At 43.2% G+C, this 21,462-nt stretch overlaps 1 protein-coding gene across 5 annotated transcripts in view; it reads right to left on the reverse strand.

The window, feature by feature from the left end:
- Nucleotides 1–1,562: 1,562 nt before the first annotated feature.
- Nucleotides 1,563–21,462, reverse strand: part of ZNF385B (zinc finger protein 385B) — an 837,627-nt gene continuing 817,727 nt past the window's right edge. For all 5 annotated transcript variants that reach the window (XM_073577477.1, XM_073577475.1, XM_073577474.1 and 2 more), the window contains one exon: nucleotides 1,563–2,971. In XM_073577477.1, coding sequence (XP_073433578.1) covers nucleotides 2,759–2,971 — 213 coding nt within the window. In that variant the 3' untranslated portion in view covers nucleotides 1,563–2,758. The remainder of the gene's footprint in view (nucleotides 2,972–21,462) is intronic.

A 21,462-nucleotide genomic window follows, 5' to 3' on the forward strand; every position in this document is an offset into this window, starting at 1 on the left:
TACAAGAAAATGCACTCATATGAAACATAATCCTGCAAGACATATGTGAATATAGAGAGAGATTACTTTGGTCCAATAGTGCTCTACCATCATCCCAACCTGCGTTTCAGCTACAGTGCGTTCTTCTGTGAGAGTGGCTCCCAGTAGTAGGCAGATCTTAAATGTTAAAATTCAGACAACTGGAGATAATGTCTCATAACCTGTGAAAGACATGTTGCTGTAGATTGGCACATGCAGCACTGACGTATGCCGGGGGTTGGCGCTACTAAGGGCATCGTCGGGAATTTAAGCATGTACTGTTGCTGTTAGCCCTACATAGGATTTTACCCAGTGTCCCTTGCTTGGCTCCAGCATCATGCAGCATCCACAGAAGAAAATAAGATTCCTCTTACCTGCCTGCGCTCCCGGTGCCACGCTGCATCCTCATCTTGCAGATCCTTCATGCTCATGATAGAATGGCTGCCGACCTAGCAGAGGCCAGTTTCTGATGCCTGTGCCCCCATCGCAGGAACCACATGACAGTGACGTCATATGTTGTTGACGTCAGTGTCATACGGAGCCTGCGACAGGTGTACACACGTTGGCCTCTGCTAGGACAGCGGCCGCTTTAACTATTGCAACAGGGCCATATGTTTCAACTGAATGTGCACCCTCGAATGCACATTCAGTTGAAACCAGCGGGTCCCATCTACGTCCAGCTTGGGGACCTGCCAAGGTCCCCGGGCCCACTGGGAAATTCTACAGTGTCCCAGTGAGCCAGTCCAACCCTGACCATGACTTTATAGGTCTGTTGGGTTCCTTTATAATGTCTGCAATTTTACTAGACAAAATATTTTGTCCCAGTGTCTGAGCGAGGATCCTGTACGTGCCCTTGGTCAACAGAGTCACAGTGGATCCCTTTTCACTCCTGATTTTTCATTCTTGCCTTTTTTTAATTTTTTGATCTATAGAGTTGTATGAGGGCTTGTTTTTTCTGCATAAGCTGTAGTTATTATTATATTGTTAGTTTATTAGGTTAGACAGGCACAATTATTTTATTTATTTTTTTAGATTTTAGTTACTTTCTTGGAAAAGGTGGGTGATTTAAACTTTGTATATATGTTTATATGCAATATATGAATCAATGAAAAATAACTCATTTAAAGTAAAAATTATATATGTGTACATGTGTGTGTATATATATATATATATATATATATACATACACACACACACTATTCTTAAAGGAAAAATCTTTCATTGCAATTGCTATGAGCCAAGGTAGACTTAAAAGTTTGTTCACAAGTATACTGAAACTTACTTTAGGAGTTTTTGTCGCAGATCCTATAATTTTTTACCAGATTATGTCCTTTTTTCATAGATCTGTCCCCTGCAAAAATTCCATTATTCTTTTCTTGTAAAAGAACATAAAAAAATACAAATTTGTAAAGCAAAAAAAAAAAAAAAATTTGTTTTCTGAGACACTGAATGCACAACTTGTAATATCTAGTGCTGCCACCTAGTGGATACTTTCAGGAATGACACCTACTTTAAGATGTCAAAAATAAAAACCCCACATACAATTCATGATTTTGATATTTTATTGAAAAAGTACATTAAAAAAAAGTACACAGAGATTAAAACCATTAATGGCCGCAGGGAAAAAAAAATAGCTAAATGAATGTGCTTGAAAAGACTCTCTTTTGTGCTCTGTTGCTCAATGTGCTGTGACAACCTAAAAATTGAACATTTCAATTGTTACCCTTTTATTTCCATACATCTTCAATAAAACGCCGGTATTACAATAAGTGTTTAGAAATAAAAAAAAAAGACAGATATTTGACTATAAATACCATATACTCTGTACATTATTGCATTAAAGAGCCACAAAAATCCAAGTGGCTTTGATAAAAATAAAGAAAATAGATTTGAAAAAGAAAATAGACCATTTATTATTCTTCCAGAAGTTTTATTATCTCCACGTGAGAGGAATGAAATGTTCTGTGTGGTCATCTAACTTTCTGGGTCTATATACTATATATATATATTTTCTCTACTTTACCAGTATCTTAGCTGGTCCATGGACTAAAGCAACATAGATGATTTCTCTCGATGACAGAATAATGTAATATGGCTTTTCTAGGTGGGATCATCTATCAAAATTGGAACCAAAATGAAACAATAGAATTGCATCAAAGCTGAGTTGCCTTCCATTTGTAACACAGCATTTAGATTCTAGAATTCTACGAGACACAACGACATTTGGGTCTAGAACAATACTACACGTTTCCTGTAAACTTTACAAGATGATCACATAGAATAATACTTTATGTTAGCCACTGATTTGGTGTTATCCACAATAAAGCACTTTATTTTAGTCTATAGTTTCCACACTCCAAGATAGGACATTTGGATTCCAAACATGTATTTACATCAAAGGACTAGGAAGACCCCCATTTTCAAGTCTGCCAGGAAAAAAAAAAAACAAACAAACAAAAAAAAAACTGCATTCGCTGATGATACATCAAAAAAAAAAAAAGTCACAAAGTTGCAAAAACAATCCTACATGAGCTTAGAAAGAGCTTGCTTTTCACGGCACGAACTGCAAGTATTTCAGTGATTGTTTACTGAGCTTTTCATAATGGCAAAGAATGGCTGAGCCTGCGTGCTCTCTGATCATCAGATGGCCCTTTAAGAGAAGCGACGACAGGAGTCTGTAACGGAGCGGTAGTTTCTAGTCCTTTGTCCATTCCAGGCTACTACCCGACACTGTGTTATACTAATACGGTGCAAAGAGAATGGAGGCTGTAGTCGCTCGAATGGAGGCATGTGCTGGTCTTAAAAAGGTAGGGGGTAAGCCGGACCCCTGAAATAGAGAATTGTGGGCCCGTGGTGGTAGTGAGAGTGTTGACGTTACAGCAGCTGCAAGGGGTGAAGACAAGAAGGTTGGTGTTAAAGGCTTGATCATTTCTTTCTGGAATGCCAATTTTGCCTGAAAAAAAAAAGAAAGAAAAATTGAGTTTCTCTTGATTCACTCCTGCATTACATTGATGTTTTTTGCCTCCATTTTGTCACGATTTTCCTATATTAGGGCCACAGTTACAATTACCAATATCTTTCTTCCTCCAACGTCACAGATCTGGAGGCTTCTCTTTCTTCTTTACCGCACATCATAACACCCCAATCACATAGTGCTATAACAACCTCCAGGCCATGTGTAAAGAGTAATACCCTGACGGCAGAATCCTGTGGTATCTACTAGAGGGAGTATCCTAACTACTTGGCAGGTACTGAAGGTTGTGACAAAGTCAATGGCAGCCACATATGTTTCACTGAGGCTAGTAGGCTTCAGTGATTTGGAACTTAGAAGTTTGCTTCAACACACTATGTGTCGAGATGGATTAATTGGCCATTTTGAGGACTGAGTGTTTGTGAACAATCATAGACCGGGTGGGAGGATGTTAACCATATCTCCACCCCAGGGTGTGGTCTGGGATATGAATATCCAGCCTTTTGAGTCATTAGGCCTTGGAGTGAAACTCCAGCGCTTTGTGTCCTGATAAGGGGAGCTGAAGTATTGTATGTTTTATGTTTTGGTAATCCTGAGCAAGTTCCTTCAGCTGAACAGACTGTATACCAATTTTTAGCTTTCCTATTTTACCAGAAGAGCCGTGTTTATTATTTTTTTTTTACTTTGCACTGATTTATGTTTATAATAAACCAGTAAAGATATCATGTTTTATGTGTCTGCCGCCGTGTGCTGCCAAGTGAGCCACAAGGCAAACTGAAAAGGATGAAGGAAACCTGGAGAGCAAAGGGTGTAAAGATAATGAGGGTACGGGCTGTAGTCATGCAGGTCCCAGCGCCTAGGGGGATCCAAAACGAACATTTGACCCATAGGAAAAGATTATTACTATTAACCCCTTAATGACCAGAGGTATTTTTGTTTTTGCATTTTCATTTTTACTCCCCTTCATCCCAGAGCCATAACTTTTTAAATTTTTGGTCAATATGGCCATGTGAAGGTTTGATTTTTGTGGGACGAGTTGTACTTTTGAACGACACTATTGATTTTACCATGTTGTGTACTCGAAAACGGGAAAAAAATTCCAAGTGCGGTGAAATTGCAAAAAAAGTGCAATCCCACACTTGTTTTTTGGTTTGCTTTTTTACTAGCTTCTCTAAATGCTAAAACTGACCCGCCAATATGATTCTCCAGGTTATTACGAGTTTTTTTTTGTGTCTGAATGTATATGAGTTGGTGACTCTAGGTTAAGCACCTGTTCACACTATGCTTATGCTTGGATGTGATGGTCAGTTTTGGAAATCTGTATTCATTACGAGTTCATAGACACCAAACATGTCTAGGTTCTTTTTTATCTAAGTGGTGAAAAAAAAATCCCAAACTATGTTTTAAAAAAAAAAAAATTACGCCATTTTCTGATATCCGTAGCGTCTCCCATTTTTCGTGATCTCGGGTTGGGTGAGGGCTTATTTTTTGTGTGCTGAGCTGACATTTTAATCATACCATTTTGGTGCAAATACGATCTTTTGATCGCCCCTTATTGCATTTTAAAGCAATGTCACGGCAACCAAAAAAAATTAATTCTGGCGTTTTGACTTTTTTTCTCACTACGCCGTTTACTGATCAAGTTTTTATTGATAGATGGGGCGATTTTGAACGCGGTGATACCAAATATGTGTATGCTTGATTTTTCTTATTGTTTTATTTTGAATGGGGCAAAAGGGTTAAAGGGATCCTGATAGCTGATACATGCTGTCCGATCCACATATTAGACACCATCCGTATGATTTAAGTCATGTATGTTTAGCTCTGAAATGCTGCAGCATTTCAGAGGAAAACGTACCAGAAAAGCCGACTGAGGACCAAGCCGCACAGGAGACTAGTACGAGAGTAGGAATCCTGGCAGCTTCTCCCCTCCTGCTGCAAGTGCCTGAGTCTCCGCCTACACATGTACACAGGGAAAGACCCGTCAATCAAGGGAAGCAGCCAGTCAGTCATACATGGTTGAACTCCCACAGCCGGTGCCTGATATATTGCCCGTGGATCAGGCAGCATGAATCTGCTGTCAGGTTCCCGTTAAACAGCTGTGATAGCTGAGGACCCTGTTGTAGATTTTGCACTGGTGCTCATAAGCTTTCAGTTATGCGATTGAGGAGATCTTCACTTTATTTGATCCCAGCAATGGAAAGACAAAGACAGTTACTCGGAGAAAGCATTTTTCAGATTTTTTTAAAGGGGTTGTCCACTGCTAGGACAACCCCTTCTTAAACGAAATGTTCGGCCATGATAAAATAATAAAGCCTGTACTCGCCTCCTGTGCCGGCGCCGTTTCAGGGGTGTCAGCAATCCTGGTCCCGGGATTGTGATGTGGTGGAATAACTCGTGATGCCCAGCTCACAATCAGTGCTGGCGTCACTGTCTCCACTGAACATGAAGAGGAAGTCCGGGCTACAGCTGATCTCTGACTTCCTCTTCATGTTCAGTTTGTCCAGAGATGGGGTCACTGAAGCCAGTGCTAATTGCGTGCCAGCGTCGCATGTCACAACACCACATCATAGCCCCTGGGAGAGCGAGTGTCAACACCGCGAGAATGCCACCAGCACAGGAGGTGAGTATAGGCCTTATTATTTTATCGGGGCCAAACATTTAGTTTAAGAAGGGGTTTGCCTAGAAGTGGACAAACCCTTTAAAGGTCCCATTAGTATTATGTTAGAAAGATCAGGTGTTTCCCCTTTAACAACAGAATCTATCTTTTGATGTAGTTATACAAAGAAGAGAACAGATCTTCTGAAGATAATGTGAAGCATTACACTACATGCTTAACCTTTAAAAAGTAATGGCATTGTGTCCTCTAGGAAATGTCCTGTCTTTTAATTTTACCATTACTAATTTTTCTTAATTTACATTAAAATGAAGCTAAAATAAAACCAAACACAGACATAAACTGGAATACATGTAGGTATACATATATGTTCACACTATGGCCATTTAACATTTATATGGCCACAGTGTGAATGTGCACCTACACTTTGCACTTATACGTGCATATGTTCCGGCTCATTTAATTGGTTTTGCTTTAGTTTTGTGTACTTTGTACAAACAGTGGTGTGGTTCTCTCTTTTTTGAGCTGGCCTTTTGATCTATATAGCTTCCCATGGGTAGGAGTGTAAACAGTCAGGCTTGGGTCCTGCTCTGCTCTCATATTGAGATCGACTGACACATGGTGAGGCTTAATAATAGAGATAGGACCATCCTAATTGAGGCACACCTTGTCGTGGTGGGTTGGCTTTTACACCATTTTGATCCAAATAGTGTCAACCAAGAACCCTTTGTAATTTACATGTACACTTACTACTTACTTACTTACTACAGGGTATATGCTCATTTTGTTTATATCTTATGTTCTATAAAATGAACCTGTGTAGGGAAGGTGACCAGACGGACGGACTAGTCAGAGTGAAGAAGGAAAGGTTTGCACAGTGTAGGTAGGTGTCAGTTATTACAGTGGGGAAACAGCTAGGAAAGTGTAGTGGACGTGCAGTACCTTGGGTTGACCATTAGATGGCAGGGAGGAGTGTGAGCAAAGGACTTGACAACAGCTTAGGGCTTTAGAAACCGTTGGTCATGGGGGGCGGGGTTACAGTGATAGGGGACCGGGAGAGCTATAAATACTGAGGGAGGGTTCCAGAAGATTCCAGTCCCCAGGGGGAGCTCCAGTGACAGGAAGACTGCGACAGTCTGTGCGCTGTGAGGAGAATCTAAACCAGGGGGACTGAGGAGAGAGAACGTCAGGGGGGTGGTCCTGACAGGAAAGTACCGCAGAAGGGACGAGGCACTGGGTGTGAGACACCGTATTTGTCACGACGACTGATCAGTGGAAGCGCTGTTGGTGTATGGGCCTAAGGCGGCCACAGTGACGGACCTGTCAGCAGCGTCATCAAGTGAAGTAGGGACGGTACGTGCATGTACGTCCCTGGTGCTAAGGTACGGTGTGTAAAGCGGGCCTAGAAACGGAGGCCCAGGAAAGTGAAGTGAATAAAAGTGAAGTGAATTGAAGTGAAGTGCGGTGTACTTCAGAGGCCGTCAGGCGGACGGCAAGCGAATAAACCTGGACCTGTTGTACCCAGAATCTGCCTCCATCGTGTCTCTGTTTTTATCTCTGCGCGGTAAGAAGAGGGACCACCCCCCAGCTCGGCTCACTGACCCTACATTTGGCGTAGTCGGCAGGATCGCCGCCGCTAATACGTCATCTTCTGCGGCAGGCCTGCCTTAAAGGATGGAGAAGGACTTGGACTGTGCTGCTTGGATTATAAATACCTGTGGATTACAATTGGCTTACCTGTGGATTACAAATTGGGAGCGCTGTGGTGACTCCGTGGTGCTGACAGAAGATCCGGGGCGGCATCAGGTGCTGCGCAAGATGGCGGCATTACTACAGCGCAGGGGAGAGGTCCGAGTGTTTGCAGTCTTGTTGAATGGACTGGGGTCCCCTCCAACGTACCCCCGCGGACAGCAGTATGTGCCTGGAGGCCGACGCTCCCATGTACTGGACCCTGGCAGATGGGTGGAAAGGTCTGCCAACGCACCACCCAGCAGGAGGAGTGGCACAGAAGAAAAACTTGGCTGTGGCTGTCTGACGCCATTCGAGTGCTGCCCAACGGACGGTATGAAACGCTGCGGGTGTCGGGGCATCGGCCGCCTAGAGTGGCAATGGCGGCGAGAGATGGAGCTGCACCAGAAGTCATCTTCAGAACCACGGGCAGGCAGCGGGATGCTGAGTCGGGGAGCGGAGCCTGAGCAGAGTCAGCGAGAACGGCCGCCACCAATACCAGCAGAGGACTTCTCAGCGGAGCCCCCCGAGTCCGGAGGGAAGGCCTGCAGGACAGTGGAGCAAGGAATGGAGGCTGCGGGGGAAACCGCGTGATGATGGGACGGAGGCCGCAGCGCCGGGGAAGGTGAGAGTACCCCCGGCCCTACCAGTGCCTCCGCAAGCGGCCCCCACCATTCTGCTGCAGCACGCGGCCCCCTGCGCACCGGAAGGCATAGATACCACGGGCCCCGTGGTGTATGCGGAGCTGAGCGAGGACCCCGCTCATGTTCCCGAACTACCCTGCCCGGAGTTACCAGTGCAGAGCTCACCCAAAGAAGACGCTGCTGCGCTTCCCCTGCTAATAGCAGCTGCATCGTTGAAATCGGCCGTTACTCCGGCTCCGTTGGAAGTAGTGGATGCGGCCTGTCCTGAGGCCGCGGTTATGCCGCTGCTGGAGTTAGCTGCGGCCAACTTAGCGGGCCCTGTGATTCCAGCCCCCGAGGACCCGGTTGTCCCCATTTGCCACCTGACCCCAGCGGCTGCTGGGCCGCAGAAATCTTTGGCCGTTTCTGTCTTGCGGTCTTTTTCAGCGGAGTCCCGCCCACCGGACTCCAGGGCCCATGCTGTCCCCTCCGTGTGGGTAGCGGAGGTAATCAGGAAGAAGAAGGCCCGGGAGCAGGAAGTGTGGAACCTGCTCCACACTCAAGGAGAGGCCGGCATGGAAAAGAAGAGGACTTGAATGGACACCCTCAGTATCCCCGGGGGCTCCACAGCTGTGGGGTCCCTCACTACTAGCCACTGCGTAGTGAAGTAGACTGTCGAGAGTTCGGTGCACTGTAGTGCAGGTTCTGAAGAACAGTTCTAGTTTAAAAAAAAAAAAATGTTTGATGTGCTGAGTTTATTTTTAGTATGTTCCTCTTACAGGATGTTATTTGCTGATTTGAAACTTGACAGAATGGGGATACGGAGAAGTGGAGGAGTGTTCAGGTCCAAGGAAGGGGGGAGAAAGAAGACATGCAATGTTATGTTGTTATATGTTGGTTTTAAAATGAGCAAAAGAAAACGAAAAAAAAAAATATAAAAATGGGTACTTGTGCTATTATAAAGTTGTTTAATGTATAATATGCCAAAGTAAAATGCAACAGGTCCGGGTAAGGGAAGGTCTGCGGGACCAAAGGAAAGTGTGAGATCCGGTAGGGATCTAAGAGTTAAGGAGGTCTGGGAGACCGGGACGCTGACCATGACATGTTATTGAAAGAAAGGAAAATGAGTTGGAAGATGTGAGGAAGACAGCTGTCCTAGGTCAGGTCCCCAACACCACGGACACCCCTGAAGGAGGAAGGCGGGCGCTGGTAATGATCTGGAAGGTAAGAGACCTCGATCATGGCGTACCGAATAGTGGAAGGTGACAGTAGGGGAGAGTAGGGGAAGGTACTCGCCATAGAGAAAATATGGGTGTACCTAGCCCAATTTGAAAGATGTTGTCATGTGGCGTGCGCGCTGGTGAGTAGCAGTAGGTTGCTCAGAGCATAGTGCTCCCAGTATGGTTCGGCCCCCGCAGATAGTGGGTTTGGCTCAACAGCTGGTCCGACAACAGAATGTAGGTGTAGCTTCAGAACGATGAAGGCAGGGATGACGATTGTCGAGGACGACAATGGACAAAGGAAGGGAGAGTGTAGGGAAGGTGACCTGATGGAAGGACGGACTAGTCAGAGTGAAGAAGGAAAGGTTTGCACAGTGTAGGTAGGTGTCAGTTATTACAGTGGGGAAACAGCTAGGAAAGTGTAGTGGACGTGCAGTACCTTGGGTTGACCATTAGATGGCAGGGAGGAGTGTGAGCAAAGGACTTGACAACAGCTTAGTGCTTTAGAAACCGTTGGTCATGGGGGGCGCGGTTACAGTGACAGGGGACCGGGAGAGCTATAAATACTGAGGGAGGGTTCCAGAAAGTTCCAGTCCCCAGGGGGAGCTCCAGTGACAGGAAGACTGCGACAGTCTGTGCGCTGTGAGGAGAATCTAAACCAGGGGGACTGAGGAGAGAGAACGTCAGGGGGGTGGTCCTGACAGGAAAGTACCGCAGAAGGGACGAGGCACTGGGTGTGAGACACCGTATTTGTCACGACGACTGATCAGTGGAAGCGCTGTTAGTGTACGGGCCTAAGGCGGCCACAGTGACTGACCTGTCAGCAGCGTCATCAAGTGAAGTAGGGACGGTACGTGCATGTACGTCCCTGGTGCTAAGGTACGGTGTGTAAAGCGGGCCTAGAAACGGAGGCCCAGGAAAGTGAAGTGAATAAAAGTGAAGTGAATTGAAGTGAAGTGCGGTGTACTTCAGAGGCCGTCAGGCGGACGGCAAGCGAATAAACCTGGACCTGTTGTACCCAGAATCTGCCTCCATCGTGTCTCTGTTTTTATCTCTGCGCGGTAAGAAGAGGGACCACCCCCCAGCTCGGCTCACTGACCCTACACCTGTACGATTTATGCCTGCTCTATATTTCTGTTACACTTACTCCTTCATTTTAATGGAAAATTAAGCCACAGTTTACAATAACAAGTGATATTTCAGAAAGGATCGTTATAAAGGCCTCTCTATTTTTTACATATTTTTCGCCAAGGAGAATTTACATCTTAAAACAAATTCTCTAGGTATAATATTAGTCGGGCTGTCTCTGACCAGTACAGTAATAAAACACTATGACATATAAAATGTTGATAAACTATAATATTTAATTATAGTACTTAAAATGAAGCAATTAGAACTTCCCGAATGTGGCCTTGAAAGTAAGAATTGTAATTAATGTATTTTCCTTATTTTTTTTTTTTTTAATAAACTCTTAGAATCATAGAATCATAGAATCGTAGAGTTGGAAGGGACCTCCTGGGCCATCTGGTCCAACCCCCTGCTCAAAGCAGGATTCGCTAAATCATCCCAGACAGATGTCTGTCCAGCCTCTGTTTGAAGACTTCCATTGAAGGAGAACTCACCACTTCTCGTGGCAGCCTGTTCCACTCACTGATCACTCGAACTGTCAAAAAGTTTTTTCTAATATCTAATCTGTGTCTCCTCCCATTCAGTTTCATCCCATTGCTTCTAGTCTTTCCTTGTGCAAATGAGAATAAAGATGATCCTTCTACAATGTGACAGCCCTTTAGATATTTGTAGACAGCTATTAAGTCTCCTCTCAGTCTTCTCTTTTGCAAACTAAACATTCCCAAGTCCTGCAACCTTTCCTCATAAGACAGGGTTTGCAGACCGGTCACCATTCTGGTCGCTCTTTTCTGAACTTGCTCCAGTTTGTTGAGGTCTTTTTTAAAATGTGGTGCCCAAAAATGGACACAATATTCCAGATGAGGTCTGACCAAAGAGGAGTAGAGGGCAATAATGACTTCACGTGATCTAGACTGTATGCTTCTGTTGATACATCCTAAAATTGCATTTGCCTTTTTTGCTGCTGCATCACACTGTTGACTCATATTCAGTCTGTGATCTATTAGTAAACCCAAGTCTTTTTCACATGTGCTGCAGCTTAGCCCTATTCCTCCCATTCTGTATATGTTTTTTTCATTTTTATTGCTCAGATGTAGTACTTTGCATTTTTCCCTGTTAAAAACCATTCCGTTAGTTGCTGCCCACTGCTCCAGTTTATTTATATCTTTTTGAATCCTCTCTCTCTCTTCTCTAGTATTAGCTATCCCTCCTAGCTTTGTGTCATCAGCAAATTTAATCAGTTTACCCTCAATTCCTTTATCTAAATCGTTGATAAAGATGTTGAACAATACAGGGTCCAGGACAGAGCCCTGTGGTACCCCACTTGTGACATTCTTCCAACTGGATGTGCAGCCATTTACGACCACTCTTTGGGTCCGATCACTAAGCCAGTTATGAATCCACCTAACAGTTGCCTTGTCCATTCCATACTTAGTCATTTTTCCAATAAGGATTGTATGAGATACTTTGTCAAATGCTTTGCTGAAGTCAAGATATACTATATCTACAGCATTTCTTTGATCCACACAATCAGTGATTCCGTCATAGAAGGAAATTAAGTTAGTCTGACATGACTTATTAGTTACAAACCCATGCTGACTCTGTTTAATCACTTCATTCTTATCCAGGTACTGACATACATGTTGTTTAATAATTTGTTCAAAGATCTTTCCTGGTATAGAAGTCAGACTCACTGGCCTATAGTTGCCTGGGTCCACCTTCTTCCCCTTTTTGAAGATAGGAACAACATTTGCTCTTCTCCAGTCTTCTGGGACTTCTCCTGTTCTCCAAGAATTTTCAAAGATTATGAAGAGGGGTTCAAAAATGTCTTCTGCTATCTCCTTCAGTACTCTGGGGTGTAATTCTTCTGGACCTGGAGACTTGAATTCATTTAGGTTAGCTAAATGTTTCCTCACTATCTTTCTGTTTATAGATATCCTGGATTCTTCTATTCCCTTAATAAAACAGTGAAGAACAGTTGATGTTACGTTTCCTTTCTGAGAGAAAACAGATGCAAAAGAAGAATTTAAAAGTTCGGCCTTCTCAACATCCTGTCTTACCATTTCATCATTTTCATCCTGTAAAAATCCTATAGCATCTTTGACTTTTCTTTTACTTTTGACATATCCCCAAAATCCTTTATTATTGCTTTTGACATCTCTTGCAAGCCTCAATTCATTGTCAGCTTTAGTAATCTGATTTGTGCCCTGCAGGTTCTGCAGACATCATTATATTCTTCTTTAGATATGCCTCCCTCTTTCCATTTTTTTATAAACATTTCTTTCTTCCTTTTTAGCATGTGCTTAAGTTCTGTGTTCATCATCCTGGTTTCCTTAAATGCTTCCTATTCTTCCCTCTTTTCGGAATTGTTAACAATCCACAGGAAGGACAGAGCTGTTTTTTAGCTGCAAAACACACAAGTCAATTTTCGAAGTTTCACACTGAGGCCAATTTTTTTTCTATCCAATGTTCACAATCCACATACTGCAATTTCTAGAAAAGCAGTGGATTCCCTAGCCAGAACTTAATAACCTCATGTATGAGGCTGTTGAGTTTGGGTCACAATACCCTCCGTCTGTCTAGACATTGATGATCGCACATTAGACCGCGAATATTGGAGATGTGAAGCTGGCTGTTGTACAGTGAAGCACAAGAAACTACTTTGTGAAGCAAAGCAATTATAATAGAATTTTGGCATAAATTGTTTTGATAAGTCTCAAATTTTAGCACAACTCCAAGTTGTGTGAACATTTTGCGACTTTTGGCATTTTCACTCCAGTTTCTCTCTGCTCCGCCACAAAGAGGAGGAGGTCATGCGCATATGGGGTGCGACGCCACAGCTCATCAAATTTATGATGTGCTGTTTCATTCCCTACACCAGAAATCTTACTCCAGTGAGGAGCTGGAGTAAGGGAACAGAGGAAACGAAATTCAAATTCAGCAGTTTGAACTGTGAGGTAGTGAGGGGGATCATATATTAGGGTCGATATATATCCCCCAGGACAGAGTCCTATTAGACCCGCTGGAGTGCCTTGTATTCACAAGGCAAAGTAAAATTAAGTGTGGACCTAGTCAAGCTATTTGTCCAAGGCAATGTTCAGGAAAACCCAGTAAGGCCGGGGTCACAATTGCGAGTGCAATGCAAGAAACTCGCGCAAGTCTCTCTCCTCAATACCCGGCACTCGGGACCGGAGTGTGCGGCTGCATGTATTTCTATGCAGCTGAACACTCCGATATGAGTGCCGCCGGCAGTGCCGGGTATTGAGGCGTGAGACTCACATGAGTTTCTTGCATTGCACTTGCAAGTGTGAACCCGGCCTTAGGGCTTTTATTTTTGAAGTGGACTACAGGATGGTAGTGGGGTGGTCCGTTTCCCCCCAGCCGGGTCTTACAAATTGCCTATGACCATAGATTCCAGTTAAAAACCCTGCAGTATAAGGTTTGGGTGTGTCAGTGTTTGTTTGCAAGTAGCAGAGCAGGTGGCTCTGCAGCGTCCAGCCTGTGTGAGGTAACACAGAGCCCTGGCACCTCACAGCGTGTTACGGTTGTGGCATCCCGGATGCTATTCCGAGGATACCATGTGCTGTGCACTGTGTGAGTTGTACAGACATTAAACACGGTTGCTGTGAACTTTCCTGTGGTCCCTGCCTATCTGTCACATTGCACCAACCCCGCTGCACTACAGGACACATTTGGCAAGTTACCATTAATACTCAAATCATCCTGAACCTCACATTGTCCACTGATTGCCCACTTGCTCATTCTATTTGGTCTTCACTCACAGGCCGCCGGCCTTTTTCATGTCACAGATCCCGCATTTCCAGCTACCTCTAGAAGCGCAGTGGGCATCAGAGGCCCTAAAGAGCCGATGAGACCTGTGGCATGAAGTAAACTATTGGCCTGTGATTGAAAACAGCTTTGCATGAAATGAATCGCAGAAAATGCAAATTCTGCCGAATTCCAATTTGGATTGGCGATTCTGATTTTTTTGTGAACTTTGAGGCCAATTCAGTTTTCCTCATGCAATTTATTCATCACTAGTTTGGTTAAATTGAAAAAAACTGTAAGTAGCTGGACATTTTTGCTGGTGTTGTGCACTTGCAGGACCTAATAGTATCAGCTTTTCCTTTGATTCCGGTTGCATTGCTTAGTTTATGACATTCCATGCTCCTTGTTGATGTTTTAGGAGTTCTGATTCTTTTGATGTGCGGTATTATACGGTGATTTGTGAATCTGTCTTGTTTATGAGCTCTGGGTGGCTACAGCTGCCAATTTCATGGCAGAGAATGATAAGGGATGACATATCTGGTGAGTCAGCCAGTCCGTAAACACACATCTCACACATGGCCTGTCTAATGCCGCTACCACAAGTCATTGCTTGTTAGTTAAGGAGAGAGATTTTAGAATCTGCTGTTTTCACAGATATCACAGTGTAGAAAGATAAGAAGCTCAAAGTTTCACAGAAGAGATCAAATTATGGAATATTGGTATAATTAACAAAAACAACCACAGAGAGATATCTAGGATTGTAATGAAGATTCCTAACATCTAGGGAAGAATTTAATTGCCAAAGTAGTTGGGACAGCAGTTTCTGTAGCAGAAAATCTTTTGGGGCATTAAAAAAAAATAAACTGAACCAATGTTATTCTATGGGGCCGTGCACATGTCTGATTTTTTCCTTAAACAGATTCATAGAATCATAGAATCGTAGAGTTGGAAGGGACCTCCTGGGCCATCTGGTCCAACCCCCTGCTCAAAGCAGGATTCGCTAAATCATCCCAGACAGATGTCTGTCCAGCCTCTGTTTGAAGACTTCCATTGAAGGAGAACTCACCACTTCTCGTGGCAGCCTGTTCCACTCATTGATCACTCTAACTGTCAAAAAGTTTTTTCTAATATCTAATCTGTGTCTCCTCCCATTCAGTTTCATCCCATTGCTTCTAGTCTTTCCTTGTGCAAATGAGAATAAGTTGATCCTTCTACAATGTCACAGCCCTTTAGATATTTGTAGACAGCTATTAAGTCTCCTCTCAGTCTTCTCTTTTGCAAACTAAACATTCCCAAATCCTGCAACCTTTCCTCATAGGACAGGGTTTGCAGACCGGTCACCATTCTGGTCGCTCTTTTCTGAACTTGGTCCAGTTTGTTGATGTCTTTTTTAAAATGTGGTGCCCAAAACTGGACACAATATTCCAGATGAGGTCTGACCAAAGAGGAGTAGAGGGCAATAATGACTTCACGTGATCTAGACTGTATGCTTCTGTTAATACATCCTAGAATTGAATTTGCCTTTTTTGCTGCTGCATCACACTGTTAACTCATATTCAGTCTGTGATCTATTAGTATACCCAAGTCTTTTTCACATGTGCTGTCACTTAGCCCAATTCCTCCCATTCTGTATATGCTTTTTTCATTTTTATTGGCCAGATGTAGTACTTTGCATTTCTCCCTGTTAAAAACCATTCTGTTAGTTGCTTCCCACTTCTCCAGTTTATTTATATCTTTTTGAACCCTCTCTCTCTCTTCTCTAGTATTAGCGATCCCTCCTAGCTTTGTGTCATCAGCAAATTTAATCAGTTTACCCTCAATTCCTTCATCTAAATCGTTGATAAAGATGTTGAACAATACAGGGCCCAGGACAGAGCCCTGTGGTACCCCACTTGAGACATTCTTCCAACCGGATATGCAGCCATTTACGACCACTCTTTGGGTCCGATCACTAAGCCAGTTATGAATCCACCTAACAGTTGCCTTGTCCATTCCATACTTAGTCATTTTTTCAATAAGGATTGTATGAGAGACTTTGTCAAATGCTTTGCTGAAGTCAAGATATACTATATCTACAGCATTTCCTTGATCCACCCAATCAGTGATTCCGTCATAGAAGGAAATTAAGTTAGTCTGACATGACTTATTAGTTACAAACCCATGATGACTCTGTTTAATCACTTCATTCTTATCCAGGTACTGACATACATGTTGTTTAATAATTTGTTCAAAGATCTTTCCTGGTATAGAAGTCAGACTCACTGGCCTATAGTTGCCTGGGTCCACCTTCTTCCCCTTTTTGAAGATAGGAACATTTGCTCTTCTCCAGTCTTCTGGCACTTCTCCTGTTCTCCAAGAATTTTCAAAGATTATGGAGAGGGGTTCAAAAATTTCTTCTGCTATCTCCTTCAGTACTCTGGGGTGTAATTCATCTGGACCTGGAGACTTGAATTCATTTAGGTCAGCTAATTGTTTCCTCACTATCTTTCTGTTTATAGATATCCTGGATTCTTCTATTCCCTTAATAGGACAGTGAAGGAAAAAAATAAAAATTTCACCCTGCAAAATTTGGATATTTGGGTCACATTCGGCCATACAAGTCAATGAATCTGGGCTGACAAAATAGAGTAGATGGAGAATTTTTTTCCCTATCTTCTCAACACCAAAGAAAATCGTATCAAACTCTGATCATACTCTGATCACACCCTGATTAGAGTGTCATTGCCACAATTGGCCCGATAGAAATTACAGTTGTGTGACCTTAGCTTAAGAGAAACCACTGGGAATCGGTTTCATCAGTTATAGGGAAAGCACCAGCAAAACGGTCGTTGCATAGGGAGATAAGAATATTCCCTGACATATCTAGCTAAAGAGGGTAGACTGAGGGCTCATTGAGACCTGACAATCATGAACACTAGTTTCCTAAGAGCGCTCATTTCCCTATGATCAGCTTGTCTAAAAGGCTGGAAATCATCTGACAAGTAGGCATTTTGTTCAATCTTCAGGTAATTGTTATTACTTTTAAGCCGATTTAAAAATCATAATTCTCGGCAGCACATCGTTTTTGTGCAAACAGGTAAAGTGCTGCCAACAACATCACATTATATGGGCACAGAATAATCGTAATCACAAATGTTCTGCGCAGTTGCCTACCAGCCAACATGTAGCCGATCAGCGATCACTGAATGGTCGTGATCTGCTTGTTTAAATTCATCATAACTCCTGCCCCATCCCATGTTTTTCTATCAAGTCCCATAATAGTTTATTATGCCCCTGTGTGTGGCTTGAGATGTGGCAAAATAGGTAACAATGCAGGCTTGGCTGGCATCAGCACCAGGCAAATTCTTATCGCGCCAGCCATGGTGAGCCACCTAACGTTCTACAGTCACGTTGAGCTGGACCTCACTGTGGTGTATGGGATAGTGCAAGTGTTTTCATTTTTTTTGTATTTTGTCTAGAATGTGTATTAATCTCTATTTATTATTTTTAGTACGTGAAGGGGCACTTTCTAACCTTTTTAGTGAGTAAAAGGTTTTATTGTACTCATGGTCTTATCGGCATTGCTGGTCTTGATCCGGCGCTTCCTCTCTTGACACGTCTTACGTCATCCACAAAGTGTCCTCCATATCGCTCCTGGGCAGGCATATTGCTATGTGCCCTGCAGAGGGCAGGACACAGTACTGTAATGCGCATGCACGAGGCAAGGCCAAAGAGGACAGCACATGCGCACCACTGGACTTTGCACTGTTCTTGACTGGGCAGAGAGAAGTACGACTGCACGGGAGCGCGATGGAGAACACTGTGTGGATGATGTAGGAAGTGTCATCCATACAAAACAAAAAGGAGGATGGAAACTTAAGAGAGGAGGCGCCAGATCAAGACCAGCGACGCTCATAGGACTGGACCGGAGGTGAGTATAATAAAAACTCTTTTTTGTGTTATGGAGACCACATTGGGGACATATATGCAGCATTCTAGAATACTGCTACATACGGCGTTCAGGTGCTGGCCCTATATTATATGGTAGAAACCTGGTGACAGGTTCTCTTTAAGGCTGGTTTCACACTTGTATTGGGCAGAGTTGCGGAGGGCTGAGTACTTCCTCTGTTAAGCCCTGCCCACAGCCACACCTCTTCCATTCAGCTCCGCCTACTTCTGTCTGCGTCCTCCATACCTATCTTTAACATTGGGTATGCAGGCCATGCTGATGTATGCGGATGCATCCGCTTGTGTCGCTTTGACGTTGCACAAACCGCAACAAAATGCAACATGTTGCGTTCAATGCAGTTTGGCGCAGCGTCAAAACGACGCATACATCAGCATGGCCTGCGTATCCAATGTTAAAGATAGGTACGCAGGACGCAGGCAGATGTAGGCGGAGCTGAATGGAAGAGGTGTGGCAGTGGGCAGGGCTTAACGGAGGAAGTATGCAGTCCTCTGCAGCTCTGCCCAACGCAAGTGTGAAACCAGCCTAAGCCTCACAGGCACCCTTTGTGATACTGGTTTGGTCACTAGAACCTCATCAACATCAAACAGGCTGTACAATTTAAAAAAGACGGCACATATCCATAATGTTTAATGGAGTAACGGGAAAGAATATGAATGAAGAGAAAAGGTAGAACCATAATGAATCAGCCAATTTGCTCTACAAGGACAAATTTTCCTTCTAAATTCTGACTGTTGATAAGACTAGATTAACATTCTGAAGAATTTTATATAAAACAAAGTACCGGTATTTGTTATTTTCTAGCGTTACAGAACTTCCAGCAGACAGACAGAATTAAGCCGGAGGTTCAGCGCTATCACTACTTTAGCAGCAATTTGGCTGGAAATTCCCTTCCTAGATTCCATTTTTGTCATGTAGTCAACCTCTTCTCAAGATGACCCATAGGGCATATTTCTAATTAATGTATGAATTACTGAAGTATAATCATCATGAAATTAATATATCCTTGAAATATACAGTATAGGATTTTACATTCTGTGACATATGCAAATGGAAGGAAAATGTAAGGTAACGGAACATTAAAATAGAAGGATAGAAGGTGCAGTGTGACAGAATGATGCTATTCTTTGTCAAGCAATGAACTTCCAAGTTGTACGAGAATGTTCATTTAACATGATAGTGGTGTTAGCTCTTAAAGTACAGTGTTTCAGTGCTTCTAAAGACCTCCACTTTATTTCTAAATTGCAGAACCTCTTTCAATATGTCCTCCTATATTACAAGCCTGATTGCATCTTTTTCATTTTCTTTTAGTGCGGAGTCTAGTTCAGCAGGTTGCTGATTGGAGCACTTGACCCCTGCAGAGAGCACAAAGGAGTGGCCGTCCACAGTCAGCGCTATTATGGATTCTACCGCCGAGGCTACATAATATTGAAAGTTTTCTACATTCTTCCAAATGCACTGGAAAGTCCATCAAGAGTACATTTAAAACAAATTGCACACCAGTATGAAATGCATTAGTCAATGTACTTTCAAGTGAAGCAAGTGCGCCGTTTGTTACGTTCTCCGCAATACAATCAACTGTGGAGTAAAAGCCTTGATACGCAAAGAAAAGTACAACACTAGCAATTGCATGTTCCTGTCTTGCCCCCTTCTTTGTGCATGTCCCAAGCTTCCACCTCTAATATAGGGCTCAAAAAAAATAAGCAGTTCTATTCACTTGTAAGTTCACCACCAACCCTCAACTAAACTGTTTTGGAGAGCAGATACATAGATTTACAAGCAGAGCAGTTATTGGTTATATGGCCACCAAACCAAAGCCCTTCAAACCTCCTCCTACCTGCTGACATACTCAATGCCTCTTCTGGTTAGTACACTCTGTGTGATGTCATCCTTGCCGCGCAACACACTCATAATGTCACTGTGAGCCTACTACTCAGAAGAGATCTCAAGGATGTCAACAAGTAGGAAGTTCACAGGGTCACAGGGCTCTGGTCCCGTGGCTACTGACTGCAAGTATGACTGCTTGACCTGGTTCCTGTGGATCATTTTGCTCAGCTCTACACTTTTGTTGGAAAAATGGGTGCTCACCCCTCCACCAAAGTTATACTCACATAGACTCAATAGAGATATCAATAGAAGTCTTCATATAGGACTTTTTTCAGTACTGTTAGGGCCACAGAGTGAGTGTGCACCTACACATTACAGCACTACACTTATACCAACAGGTGAGCTGGCCCATGTCTTCGGTTTTGCTTTAGTTCCTTGTAATCTGTTCATATTATGGTGTGCCCCCTGCCCTCTTTGGGCTGTGCAGCTTGTCTACTTGACTGTCCCCAGGCAGGTGTAAAGCAGTCAGGCACACATCTTTCTGTGTCCCTGTCTACTTTGAGGCCTACGGGAAAATAGGACCATCTTGATTGGGTCACCTTGTCACGGTGGGATGGTTTTTATGCTTCTTTGATCAAACGAATGCCAACTAAATACCTTATGTCTTTTACATATATTACTAATTATTACCTTACTGCAGGGTATCTATTAATTGTCTTTATTTTAGGTTGCGTTTGTCTGTTAGTGGCCACGGTGTGAATGTGCACCTACACATTGCACTTATATCAACAGTTGTGACGGCCCATGTGTTCAGGTTCGTTTTTTCAGTACCGCTCGCTGTATATTAATGGAGTTGTCCACTACGTTGATGCTGATGATTTATTCTTAGGATACAGTAGGTCATCAATATCAGACCAGGAGTCTGACACCTGGTAGACCCACTGATCAGCTCCAATGGCAGCCAGATGTAAACCGCTAAAGGGCCCCTATTGGCACAGTTCTGTACACTTTTTAGTGACCTCTCTCAGGTGCTGCAAGTTAGCTCCTATTCAATTGTCAGGCCCCCATCGGTCTGATAATGATGACCTTTCCAAAGGCTAGATAATTTGTACAGTCAATGAATCCTTGCACGTGAATCGCCAAGGATCTCTGGTATTGCTGAGATCTGTGTGTCTCCATGTTTACAGACTACAAAGAAACCCTGTGTGCACCGGTCATACACACATGCTCCTTTTATATGTCCCCATCCTCTTGCTTACCTACTGAAAACCTTATTAAAAAGATGTATGGAAAAAAATGTGGGGCAGTTGGACTGCAAAATCCAACTACACAAAGTTTATTTGTAGTCTGTCACCATGGAGATGGAGAAATCACAAAATAGTTGGATATTCTTACTCGTAACCATTTGCAGAATTTTTTAATTTCAGAAGCATTAGAATAATAAAACAATTATCGTGTACATGGCATTCACGCAAATATAAATGAAAGATCATTAAAATTATTCTGCATAAATAATGTAATCAGTAATGAACTATAAAGGTTCATTATTTGATTTGCTCAGATTTGGGAATTATCTTTATGAATATTCATTCATTTTCCAATCTGAATGTGATTGGAGA

Source organism: Dendrobates tinctorius, unplaced genomic scaffold (assembly GCF_039654945.1).
Source record: "Dendrobates tinctorius isolate UK_male_01 unplaced genomic scaffold, ASM3965494v1 ptg000056l, whole genome shotgun sequence".
Classification (NCBI taxonomy): domain Eukaryota; kingdom Metazoa; phylum Chordata; class Amphibia; order Anura; family Dendrobatidae; genus Dendrobates; species Dendrobates tinctorius.